Source organism: Cavia porcellus, unplaced genomic scaffold, assembly GCF_034190915.1.
Source record: "Cavia porcellus strain 051 isolate PalLab524CR breed Dunkin Hartley unplaced genomic scaffold, mCavPor4.1 scaffold_11, whole genome shotgun sequence".
NCBI lineage: Eukaryota > Metazoa > Chordata > Mammalia > Rodentia > Caviidae > Cavia > Cavia porcellus.
Window position 1 is genome coordinate 7,754,795 of NW_026947494.1, and position 13,368 is coordinate 7,768,162.

The 13,368-nt window shown below is 52.8% G+C and overlaps 1 protein-coding gene across 1 annotated transcript; it reads left to right on the forward strand.

Annotated features, from left to right (window-relative positions):
* Nucleotides 1-216: 216 nt before the first annotated feature.
* Nucleotides 217-11,737, forward strand: Cct5 (chaperonin containing TCP1 subunit 5). Its single transcript, XM_063257962.1, has 11 exons — nucleotides 217-424; nucleotides 4,052-4,112; nucleotides 4,457-4,621; nucleotides 5,711-5,909; nucleotides 7,294-7,490; nucleotides 7,575-7,720; nucleotides 9,256-9,375; nucleotides 9,699-9,884; nucleotides 10,232-10,369; nucleotides 10,492-10,672; nucleotides 11,413-11,737. Exons 1-11 carry the CDS (start codon nucleotides 221-223, stop codon nucleotides 11,538-11,540), a joined length of 1,725 nt encoding a protein of 574 aa, XP_063114032.1. The 5' UTR covers nucleotides 217-220; the 3' UTR covers nucleotides 11,541-11,737.
* Nucleotides 11,738-13,368: the final 1,631 nt, after the last annotated feature.

Here is a 13,368-nt window from a genome sequence, read left to right on the forward strand (position 1 = left end):
GGACACACTACTCAAAAACTCGGTAATTAAGCTTTAATGTATGACTAAATTCTAGTTACTCTTGGTTCTGAGAACTAAATGTTCCCTTAGGGTCTTCAAGCTCACCCCCTACAATTTCTTGAATGATGGAAGTTTCCAAAAACCGCTAATTCCAGAAGGTACTGTAGGGCGTTAAACTAGTCTCGGTCGACAAATAAATCTCACAGTGCCTGCACTGCGCATGTGCAAACTGCCGTTTCCTCCGGCGACAGGAAGGCGCTTTCTCAGTTCGGGAGTGATCACCGCGGGTGTGCGGGAAAGTAAATCTTGCAGCTACACCATGACGTCCGTAGGTACCCTTGCTTTCGACGAATATGGACGCCCTTTCCTCATTATCAAGGATCAAGAACGCAAGACTCGTCTTATGGGACTTGAGGCCCTCAAGGTAACGGCCCGGGATCCGTTTGCAGTGGGATGAGGGGAGGCTGCCGGAGCGGTGTTTCTGCGCCTGCGCAAGTTCAGGAGCGGTTTGTTCAGCCACACGTGCTGCCGGGAAAAGTCGAGAACCCTCTCCGCGGCAACCCCGGTTGCAGTCGCGCACCCCTACTCCCCCAGCTCAGCGAAGATCGGCAGATTACCCCCTAGTGGGAAGGCGGAGCTCGGATGGGTCCCCAGCGCCCTTCGGAGCGAGGCCCAGGGGCAGTTTCGTTCCATCCGCCAGCAGGTTTCTTTCCCGCGGTGCTGCAGCCCGGCCGCCCCGCCGGGCTGGGTTTGCGTCAGGCCAAGCAGGAAAGCCGAGCTGGGTCACCTGTCCCACCAGGGCAGCACGTCCTGAAGAAACGCAGGCAGATTTGCTTTGTCATTCATCCAAGTTGTCATTTGCAAGGTAGTTTTTGAGCACGGCACAATCCTAAATCCCGTGTCTTAAAAATAAATAGAACACTTGGACAAGAAAGTAATTTGCAAGCGTGTAAAATGGATACAAGTAATGCTAATCATAGGCGGGGTGAGAGCAGAGGACCACATAGGAAGGGATGCAGGTAAGAGTGGAGAGAACTCTTCCACATTTGATAGCAGATAGATCAGAGTGGAAGTGCCATTAGAGGAAGAAGACAGCTAAGTATTGGGGCAGGAGAAAAATCATTTTTAATTGAACACAATCCGGATAGTGAGTGGTGCAGTGGGAGTCATCTCTGAATTGAGAGAGAAAGGAAGAGCAGAGAATGCAACCATTGAAAGAGTCCAGATGTTGACAGAGATGCAGAGGAGGGGTGCTTTGAGAGGGCCCTTAAGGTTTTGAGACAGGGTCTCACTATGCAGTTTAGGCTGGCCTTGCACTCACTTCATAGTCCAGGCTGGACTCGAACTTTGAGCAATCCTCCTGCCTCAGCCTCCTGAGTGCTGGATTACAAGCCACACCTGATTTATAAGAGGCTAAATGTTTGTAATACATACTATTTTTCACCTAAAGAGATCCACAGTTTCTAAAGTAACATAACTTTCATTTAACACTATAATGAAAAGTGTGTTAATTTGAATTAGCTTTTTTGTGCTAATCTCTTGGATTATTGCATGTAACCCTCACACTGAGATCCTGGTACTGTTACACAGAATGGGAAACTGGGGACCCAAGTAGGTGCAAAATTAACCAGAGTCATGTAGCTGCTAAATAACAGGACCATAGCTGGACGTAGTGATGTACTCAGGAGGATGAGGCAGAAGAACCACAGTGAGCTCAAAGCCAGCCTGCACAACACAGTGAGATCCTGTCTCAAAAAGTACTGGAAGGTAAGTAAATAACAGGACATGATCGAAACCCATCTCTGTCCAGGTCAGAGCCAGTGGTCTAGAGTAGGATTCTCAGCACGTGACCAGCACATTCTTGGCTGTGGAGGCCTCTCCTGTATGGCATGATGAGCAGGGATCCCTTGCACTCTCCCCACTGTGTGCCAGGAGTGGCCATCCCCCTTTCAGCTTTGACAGCCAAGATGTGTCCAGCTACGGAGGTGTCTTTTGGGGACAGACTGTCCCTCCTAGTTAAGAACACCTTTCCTCTGATGAGTATCCTTTTAGATTCCACATAAAAGTGTAACTTTCGAAAGTGTTTAATGGTCATGGGGCCAGGATTTTCATAGCCCGAGTGAACTGTGTGTGCTTTGAAGGTGCCAGCTGAGTGGCCTGAGAAGGCTGCTGGACACGTGCCTTGGAACTGCTTTAAAAAGCAGGTCGGGGTTTTGATGGGTGAAGGCTTTCTGTGCATTGGTACCTCGAGCCCAGAAGACGAGTTTGGTGTCAGAAAGGACCTGGTTGTCAGACTGGAGATGCTTGAAGAGCTGAAGCTCACGGCCTTCGGTGTTGAGGTCTAGGAGTCCCATGCTCTTGGAATTGATCCCAAACATTTCTCTGTCCAGATATGGCAGCAAGACCTATTTCCCATATTTTTTAGTCAGTGATGGCAAACCTTCTAGAGCCGAGTTGCCTGTCGGCAACCTGAAACCCGCTTACCTAACCCAAAACGGCAACACTGCAATGCAACCTAAGTGCCCAGCAGCTAGGGCAGTGGCAGGCAGCGTGGCTCGCGTGCTGACAGGGCCCTGTGTGCCCACGTGTGCCACAGGCTCAACACCACTGTTGCACAGTGTGGACATCAAGATGTCAGGGTTATGGGATGGAACCTGAGCGACCGTGTCATGAGAATTAGATGCTCTGGGGGGCTGCTGCCCAATTTAGGGATGTATGCTTGGTCCCAGCCTCATGGAATTACAGCTGCTTACAGAGAGGACCGAAATGCATGAAAACCTGAGGGCAGCAGAAGGAACTCTGTCATAGCAGTTGACTGTGTCACCCTGAAGTTCCAAAACTTCACCTTATTTTTTTCCAAGAAATACTAGTCTTTCCTTTGGCATTTAGAATCTTAAAGGTAATAATGTGTTGAGAGTCTTCAGTTGTGTGACAGTTCACCGTAATTTGCCTTAAAATGCAGCGTTTAGCTAAGGAAGGAGCTGTGTTCTAAAGTTGTGACCCGAAACGGCAAACTTAAGTTCCTGTTTAGTGCAGTACTCAGTCTACAGCGGCTGGTGCTTCATGCTGAGATTCCTCTCTAGAAACAGAATTCGAATTTCTACCTGCCACTGAGTTTAGTAGCTAGCTGTGGTGAGGAGAAATACCAGCTGTCTTAATTACACTAACAGTAATATTCTTGACAGCACCCTTTGATCTGTAGTTGTATGCAACTGGAACTTCACAGGTTGAAGATTTTTAGAGTGAAAGAATAACCAGGTGAAAACAGTTGTGTACCTGATCATGTGCCTCGAAGAATCCCCATTGCTAAATTCCCAGCCACTGCATAGAACTTTCCATCTTTGGAAACTGATCTTTCTAACAACTTCCATAGGAAAAGTGGCTTCTGTGCTTGAGCTCCATAGTGGCGTATGACTGCATTTCCGCCGTGGGCCATAGTGCGAGAGCTTGAGGTGTTGGGTGTTCACAGTTGGGAGATCCATAGGCGCGCCATGGCTATGTTCCCTGCCATCATAAAATGGAGAGAATCTGCTCGGCCGACATGTACAGGGCTAGGTGAGAACACAAGCAAAATCCTTGGTTCTGTTTGTCTTCCATGAACATTGCCTCCTAAAGCTGGCACAAACCAAATGGAACAAGAACCAAATCACTCTTCCCCGTAAGGTCAGCAGTGAGCCTAACCATTGATTTTCTTTGTTTTTGTAGCCCAGTCTGGTCTCGAACTTGCAGCGATTCCCTTGTGATTCCCTTGCCTCAGCCTCCCAAGTGCTGGGATTACAGGCGAGCACCACCACACCTGGCCTAACCCTTGAGTTTGAGTCAGTTCTCATCGAATTCAATTTGCAGACAAAATAGTGCAAAGATTAAGTTCATGAATTGAGGAACCACTGTAGTTTAAACACATTTGGAGCTAGACCTGTGCATAGTCTCTTAAATGTCGAAGGTTCTGGAGTACAGAAATTCTGTCATAAGTGACTTTTCTAATCATCAGCTGTGTACTCCTAAGTATTTGAAATTATGTGTAATTATTTGCTTTGTTTGTTTCATTTAGTCTCATATAATGGCAGCAAAGGCAGTAGCAAATACAATGAGAACATCACTGGGACCAAATGGTGAGTCTGACAATCCTGGTTTTTTAATAAGTGTCAGATCAGAGCACTCAGTAAAATCTCTACAGAAAAGGACAGGGTGGGGTGACATCCTACTACCTCCCCTAAAATAGCCAGAGTATCAGTATGCATGCATTTGTGGGGGAGACTTTGCCCAGTTAGCATTTTTTTCTTTACCTTTTCTCTGGTCCCATTTAGATGATTACAATATGTGGCTTTAGGTTAGCCTAAACCATCTCTGTGTAGGTATTTCCTGTGTGCTGTAAATTGCACAGATAAGTGCAGGCTCGGCACATTACTGGCTGTGCCCCGGCCCTCATGCGCCTTCTAAATCCTGCTCCTTCTAGGCCTGGATAAGATGATGGTAGACAAGGACGGCGATGTCACTGTGACTAATGATGGGGCCACCATTCTAAGCATGATGGATGTTGACCATCAGATCGCCAAGTTGATGGTCGAGCTGTCCAAATCCCAGGATGATGAAATTGGAGATGGGACCACAGGCGTGGTTGGTAAGCAAAGACCAGTTACCTTTTCCCATTTAGGAAGTGCTGTAAAAAAGGCGCGGGGCTCAGGGGCCTGCTGAGGCTGCCTATGCTGAACAGATCAGGAGAAAACAGACAAACCCAACGTGAAGAGAGTGCTGTGGACCGGTGGCCCAGACTCTCCCTAGCAAGGTGGAAAGGGGGCGGGGGCTTGGGCATGGAGCAAGGATGACCCTCGGGAGGGTGAGATCCTGGAGCAGGCGGTAAGGGGGCTTAGTTGTAAGGTGTGGGTGTCCAGCCAACCTCTGGCTTGCATGGGCCGAGTTAAGGGCAGAGAAATTGTCTTGAGTTATGTATAAACTATATAACAGTGTACTCAGGTAACCAAACTTCTTTCGCTTTTTATATTTTATTACAACACATAGAAGGTGCATCTCAGCGGCAGACAGTCCTCAGTGCTCAGGCTGTTGGGCACAGGGGCCCTGTGTTTCGTGATTGTGGCGGTCAGTGGTCAGGCGCCCAGTGTGGCTGCATGGGAGAACAGAAGTCCTGGTTCTGCACCCCACGCTAAAATACAGAGTGGTGGTGTCATAATTTCATACCTGATTCTCAGACAGCTCAACAGTGACAGAGTTTGGAAGCCTGTGTGGAGAACACTTGGGGCAATGTTAAAGTACTAAGAGTGCTGTGGACATTTTTTCCCGAGTTTGAACTGTTTGTGATAAAGAGTTGGGGAGAACTGAAGGGCTCCATCCCTTTAAGGTTCCCTTTTCTGCAGTAAATGAGGGAAGGCAGCGTTGGCGTGGATGCATGATAACAGATTTTCGAGTCTGCTGATGTCGGGGATTCACTCAGTAGCGGTCCCCGACCCGGAAGTGTGATCATCATCCTCCTCCCCTTGTATGATGTCCTCTTGCCTTACGTCCTTCAGTCGCTGTGGGCTGCACATGGACCTGTAAGGAGAAGCCAAGGCTTCTACTGGACGGGGACGGGGCTCCTGTCGGAGCTCGCAAGCGCAAGCGCCAGGATGCCTAACCTCTGGGGTCGCGGCCGGTTACACTGCCTGGGCTGCACCCAGGGCTGACTCAGGCCGCACTGACTACCGTCTCCTTGCAGTCCTGGCTGGCGCCCTGCTGGAGGAAGCCGAGCAGTTGCTGGACCGGGGCATCCACCCCATCAGAATCGCCGACGGCTATGAGCAGGCCGCCCGCATTGCCATCGAGCACCTGGACAAGATCAGCGCCAGTGTCTTTGTGGACACAAAGGAAACCGAATCTCTCATTCAGACGGCGAAGACCACGCTGGGCTCCAAAGTGTGTGTATCATGTTGGTACAACACTACTGTGAGGGGCCGGGATTTAGCTTAGCAGGATAAGTGCCTGCCTGGTAAGCGTGAGGTCATTAGTTCGATCCCCAGTATAAAAAAAAAAAAAAAACACTACTGCCACACGTCTCCCAGGGTGCCGTTGATTTGCTGGTTCCTAGGGTTAGCGCCATGATCACAGGTGGGTGGTATATAACTGACAAAGTTTGTCACTATGCTTTTGCTTTTCTTAGACCAGGGGAAGATGTGTATGTTTTGTGTTTTTAATCAAAAGCTGATTTTGCTGATTGAGTTACTGTCTCCTTTTGACTGTGTTTATAAAATGTACGCTTAATGTAGCAAGTTAGTCTGATTCGCAGTGGACTAGGTAAGAGTCCGGTTTGGGTGTTTGGAGACAGGCTCTCACTTTGTAGTGCAAGCAGAACTTGAACTTATTGTGTCACCCAGGCTGGTCTTGAACCCCTGATTCTCAGGGAGGTTGAGTGAAGGCCTTGGTGATGCATGTGTGTGCTTGTCTGTCAGTCTGTCCGCATCCCAGCAGGGGTGACTGACCACTGTGCAGTAAGCTCTGGTGCACTGTTGCCTCCCACGCTGGAGTTGCACACAGCAAATCTAGTTTTGTGAGCCGAGACAGCTTGCTTTACATGCCTTCATAGAACAGGTAAAGAGCTTCCCTGCTGCACATGCTCAGTCAGCTGGCAGTGGCCAGGGCGTCCACCCTGAAGCAGAGCACTGTTGTCACCAACATGGGGACTCTCAGTTTTTAGTTTCATGGCTGTCTGTCCTGGGTTCCAAGTGCTAGACTTCCAATTGTAGATTTTTCTAAATGCTGATGAGCTGTCAAGATTATTCACGGCTTTCAGAGAGAAGCGTCATCCTCCATTTGTATTTGGTACATTTCCCATTCTACTTTGAACTGCCAGATGGCCACAGAGGGGTTTTCTGTTTAGTAGTTGTTTTGTTTTTGAGGCACGGTTTTACTACGGAGTCTCGGCTGGCCTTGAATTTAGTGATGTATCCCGGACTGACCTTGAACTAGGTGATCCTCCTGCCTCAACTTCCAAGTACAGAAGTAGTCTTTAAAAGTAGTGCAGTCTTGGAAAAACCCTTGAAGAGTGCTTGCTGAACTGCACAGGTCTTTCTGTACATTCAAATTGGAAAGATCCAGTGAATTTCACAAAACGAAAAGTAAAACGGGGGGGGGGGGACCTTCCCCTCACCCGGGTTGAGAGTCTTGCCACTGTGGAAGGGGCAGCTGATGCTTTTCCTTTCTGGAAAACTTGCATGGCCAGGTGTGGTAGGGTCTGAGTCACATGGTACATCAGGGTCCGCTGCGGTTGCAGTCATTGTGCAAAGTTCTGCTCGTCCCCATCAGGGTCAACAGCTGTCACCGACAAATGGCCGAGATCGCCGTGAACGCTGTCCTCACCGTGGCCGACATGGAGCGCAGAGACGTGGACTTCGAGCTCATCAAAGTGGAAGGCAAAGTGGGCGGGAGGCTGGAGGACACCAAGCTCATCAAGGGCGTGATCGTGGACAAGGACTTCAGCCACCCGCAGATGCCCAAGGCAGGTTCTCACCTTCGCAGCGCCGCACCGTTGGGGCTCGAGGGTCCCCCGATAACACGATAACACGCTTGCTTTCCTTCCCAGAAAGTGGAAAATGCCAAGATCGCCATTCTCACCTGTCCCTTCGAGCCACCTAAGCCCAAGACCAAGCACAAGCTGGATGTGACCTCTGTGGAGGATTACAAGGCCCTTCAGAAGTACGAGAAGGAGAAGTTTGAGGAGATGATCCAGCAGGTGGGTGATGCCAGTCGGGCTTCTCCAAGGAGGCGGGGTGGGGCGGGAGGCAGGATTGCTGAATAAATGCAGGCACTCACCTGGGCTGGCGTCACCCTGACCGCATCATGTGGGTGCAGGTAATGGGCAGGACGGTCCGTGTCGGTCTTAAACCATAAAACATAAAAACAGTAAGACACAGTAAAGCATCAAATGGCACAGGAACAAGAAGTCTGATTTTTGTCCTCAAATAGTCACACATAAAGATGCCCAGAGCCTTCCCGGTGGGTCCCTGATCCATGTCACTGCTGGCGGCTCTGATTTGAATTGATTGTCCCGGGGCTGGGGATTTAGCTCGCTCAGCGGCATAATTGCCTGCCTTGCAAGCTGGCAGTCGTGAGTTCGATCCCTGGTACCGATAAAAAATGAAAAAGACCAAAAAAAAAAAAAAATGAATTGATTGTCTCATCACGGGCTTGTACCACTTCCCGGGGGCGTCGGTGACTACAGTGATGCAGAGACAGGCAGGTTGGTTACCAGCCCCGCTGTCATCATCTCACAGTTCCTTCAGGAAACCATTAAAACGGTATAAAATGCAATGTGGCTAACTTGTGGTCCAGCAGTTGGAAGTGCATATCATATACCCCAGCGTGGGGTCCTTGTAAGACTTCTGGTTAAAATTCAGAATTAAAATATTAAGCCTTGAAGAAATGCCAGAGATGCTTCTTTCAATAAGATAAATTTGGAATAGATGTTAGTATGAATAACAGTATATTTTGGCAGTAATTATTCAGATTCAAGCAACTAACTAGGTACATCTGGTTCATCTATAGATTTACTGTATTAACAGACCAGTGAAAGCGATTAGTAATTCCAGTGGTGCAGCTGCCCTCTGGGCCAGCTCCACATGTGGGTCAGGCCAACAGGAGTGTCATAAGGGCATTGTGTGTGTCCAGCCAGCCCGAGGGGTCAGTGCCAGTGTAGGGCTGAGCACTGTGGGCGGCCATGCCTGTGTTGTAGTTGGTCTCAGGAAAGAGAACAGGATGGTGAGAGGGCTGCAGGGTGACTGGAGAGACTCAGTGCAGGCCACTGCGGGACAGAGCCACCACTGGAGGGAGAGTCTGGGGACAGGAGTTGTCAGGACCCAGCCAGAGTGTGCTCAGTGTGGCCGGCCGGGTCCTCCTGTGGCAGGCTGAGCTGCAGAGGCAGGGTGGAGCCCGGAGGGGTGGCTGAGGTCTCCTGCCCATGAGCAGAGGTGAGCAGTGTTGGTGTCACCCTCACTTTGGTTGTGCTTCAGTCCCACACAAAGGCCTCCCGTGTGTGAGGCTGGCGGGCTCCTACCCCTTCTGCAGGGACACGACTTGCTAATGCTTCTTTGTGCTTTGCTGATGCATTTCACGGCCAGGTCACTGTTCATGGCTTTTTTGAAAATCTGTGGTCCTTACTGGTCAGCGTTTGCTACCTAAACTGACAGAAAAGTAGATACCTGCATTTCTTCCCTTCCCACTCACATCCCACTGTGTCCCCCATGTCACTGACATGCTGGTTTTTCCCAGATCAAAGAAACCGGTGCTAACCTGGCCATCTGCCAGTGGGGCTTTGATGACGAAGCGAATCACCTCCTCTTGCAGAACAGCCTGCCCGCCGTCCGCTGGGTGGGTGGCCCTGAGATCGAGGTAAGCACCCCAAGCAAGGCTTTCCCTAGATCGGTGAGCCTAAGTCAGGACAGGACCCTGTGCAGGTGGGCTCAGTGCTCTCTGAGTGAGTCCACTGGCCACCTGGTCAGGAAGGCCTGCTCCCGGCCCCAGGGGCACCACTGCTTTGTGCCCCTCACTGAGGAGTCTCGGCAGGGTCCTGAGGTGACCGCTTCCCACCAGGGCCCATGGGCCAGAGGTGCTGTACCCAGAACAGTGGTGCAGGTGTAGAGGAGGTCAGGCACACTGTGGTCTGACTGTGGCATTCACCAAAACCACCTTTTGTCCTCCTCAATCCCACCCAGCTGATCGCCATTGCGACAGGAGGCCGGATCGTGCCCCGGTTCTCAGAGCTCACCCCTGAGAAGCTGGGCTTTGCTGGGTTGGTGCAGGAGATCTCCTTCGGCACCACGAAGGACAAGATGCTGGTCATCGAGCAGTGCAAGAACTCACGGGCAGTCACCATCTTCATCAGGGGCGGGAACAAGATGGTGAGGCCCTGCCCTGCCCTGCGTGCTCCGGGCCTGGCTGCCCACAGTGTGCTTGACTCGTTACCGAGTTAGAGGGGGGCACATGGGCGTGGCACGGGCAGGAGCATCCATTTCGTGCTGTCCCTGAGGTGAGAACAGATGCGCAGTTAACCAGCCATTGCCGCTGCCCCGGAGCAGATGGGCTGCAGGTGGTGGGACCCTCCCGCCCCTTGTCCACCTCTGACCAGGGTTCCAGTGGGGCTGTTGGGAATTCCCCTGCCCAGCAAACCTCTGCACTGACCCGGCAGTGTCAGGCACAGGGCCCCACGTGGATCTCGGCCATGCTCAGGTCCCCCGCTTCTCTGCAGATCATCGAGGAGGCGAAGCGTTCCCTTCACGACGCCCTGTGCGTCATCCGGAACCTCATCCGGGACAACCGTGTGGTGTACGGCGGCGGTGCTGCCGAGATCTCCTGCGCGCTGGCCGTGAGCCAAGAGGCCGACAAGGTGAGCGGGTGCAGCCGCCCTGCAGAGGCCGCTCGGCTATCTCTGTCCTGTGTCCACTCCACGTCCCCATAACTGAGCCGGCAGCTCATGGCCCCATGCTCACTGCCATCCCCACCCCGCAGTGCCCGACCCTGGAGCAGTACGCCATGCGCGCATTCGCGGACGCGCTGGAGGTCATACCCATGGCGCTGGCCGAGAACAGTGGCATGAACCCCATCCAGACCATGACCGAGGTCCGTGCCAGGCAGGTGAAGGAGGCTAACCCCGCGCTCGGCATCGACTGTCTGCACAAGGGCACTAACGGTGAGTGTGGGTCCACGCTAGTGACCCCGGGGCCCCGGCAGATTAAAGTGCATTTCAACAGCAGTGACCTGGTCCAGGCAGCATCTCCAGAGACCAGGCGTCCCAACGTCCAGTTTTAGAAAGTGACTCTCTTCTCAGACTATCAGAGTCCCACGACCCGTGATCAGCTCTGAAGCAGGGTCAGCTCCCAGCTGGCAGAGGCCGTGCCCTGGGGAGTCCCCTCCACCTGGGGGGCTGCGGCCTTGCCCTCGGTCTGCGGTTTCTGGCTGATCAGGCTGCCGGGTCTGAGTCCTGGAATCAGCTCCCCGTCCCTGTTGGGAGTCGTGCTCCACTCAGAGGAACAGGTGTGCTTTGTGTGTCATGCACATAACAGGGATGGTGTCAGCATCTCAGGACCCCGCTGCCAGCACAGTTGGGGTGTGGACATTGTGGGGTGCTGTCATGGGTGCTTTTCCCTGTAAACAAGGAACAGGACCCCACCCCGCCATGCACAAACCCCCTCCCAGCAGCTGTCTGTTACCCAGACTGAGGCCAGTGTTCACGGGGAATGAGAGGCAGCTGAGCCCAGGGGCCACGTGGCCCGCAGGGCAGTGTGGTTTCTGAGCTGGGCTCTGGGACCCGGGCCACCCCTGGCGCCCACTCAGCGGCGCTGTAAGGGTTTACTGCAGTTGGGTAAGTAGACGCCTCCTATTGATTCCAAGTGCATGTGCTACTTTGGGCATTTACTTGTGTTTCTTCAGATATGAAGCAACAACACGTCATAGAAACCTTGATTGGCAAAAAGCAGCAGATCTCCCTGGCAACACAAATGGTTAGGATGATTCTGAAGATTGACGACATCCGAAAGCCAGGGGAGTCTGAAGAGTGAGGAGAAGTGGCGAGGTGCGGGAGCGAGATCCACTCCTTGGCGAAACACGTGGGCATCTGTGGCACTGCCGGTTATTTATTACTCTGCGTTTCGGAGGCTGTCGGTGCCATGATAAAAGTAGCCGTTTGGTAACCGTGGTTCCACTTGCTCCGAGCCGTGAGCTTTTGTAGTCATTAAAGTGGTCTCAAGTTTGGGAAGTGTTGGCTATAATGTTGAGTAAATGCTGCCTTCACTGCAGGGGCTCGAGGCGGTGTTTCTCACAATCAGATACATGGGCAGCATTGGGAGGCGAATAGGCTTGATCCATGCCCTGCGGGGTGCCCCTCTGTGTGGACCTGTGTCCAGCACCGGGTCTGAGCTGCAGGGAGCTGGCCAGGACCCCCGATGCCTGTGTGAGGGGACCACGGGTGGTGGAGACAGAGTGGACTGCCTTGGTGATGCTTAGGAGGCCCCTGGGCCATCCTGGGTTTGTTTTCTCCAGTGAGAAGGGCAGGGCAGGGAGGGTGCTTTCCTGTAGCAGTGCAGAAGCGGAATGACCCAGCTCGTGTTTCAGGCCCAGGCACAGGCGCACACCTGTCATCCCAGCACTGGGAGACTGAGGAAGGAGTCACCGTGAGCTCAGCCTGACCTGTGTGGTGGAACGCTTCTCAAAAACAGTTTAATACCATAGCAGACACAGATCTCCCTCCCTTCCCCTGGGCACTGCCCGCCTTGTCCCCAGCAGGTCATCTCCACCCGTCTCAGACCATTCCAGGGGTCTCCACAACCCAGACCAGCCACAGGCAGGGCGAGCGAGGTTCCCCAGGTGTACCTAACTTGTGGTTCATGACCCCCGACTCGCACCTGGTGCTAAGCTACACCACACGCACACTGACTTCCCCAGGCTGTTAGGTGGTGGGCCCAGGGGGCAGCCCAGGCCTGGCTGTGCTGGTGGGGTAAAGCAGAGGGGCGCACACACTAGGGAGACTCAGGTATGGCAAGGCAGGAAGCCCCAGGAGGACTCAGGTGCACAGCAGTGCATTGGCTGGGGCCCTGCCTGGCTTTCAGTCTGTGACAGCTCAGAGCCAGCCCCCCCCCCCAAGCTCAGGTGTAGGTGTCATAAAGTCCAAATGCAATGCCACCCAGCAGCGGGTCTGAGCTGCTGTGTTGTGACCCTGCACTAAGCAGACTGCACTGATGCCTCAGGGCTCTGGCTGCATTCCCAGGGTGCTCATCTGGGCCCCTCCAGCCACCTCCCCAGGAGGAGCCAGCTTTCACGACACCTGGTAACCCTCACACTGCGTGGGATGCAGTGCCACGGCCACCATGTCAGGTAGTGTGATGACCCCTCACCTGCATGCCCTCAATCCACCTGTGGTACAGCCCCTGCCATAAGCCAGCTCGGGGTGACAATCTGTACCCCAGTAAACGCCCCCATTCTCCGTAGCTCCCCACTACCTGTGACACCTGAGTAACTGCCACTCCAGGCTCCCAGAGAGCGCCCCCTCAGTCAGCCCAAAACCACATGATAAGACAGGCCCCAGGATGTCTGCCCATGCACACACATGCTCCTCGTCAGGCTGAGTGCTGCGTGCCGTGGGGTACCCCTGTGGTCCCAGCTGCTCAAGGCTGAGGTGAGAATCACCTCACAGTCACCTGGTGTCAGCCTGAGCAACACCACAAGACAGTGTCTCAGTCCACAAACCAAAGGGTCCTGGGAAAAGCACTGTAAACACGTGTGACCAAACCTGGAGCCTGTCAGGGTGAGAGGGGGACACAACAGCTCAGCAGACTGAGGCAGGACTGGAAGGTCAGGCCGGCCCGGGCACCTCTGCAAGCCTGTCTCAAA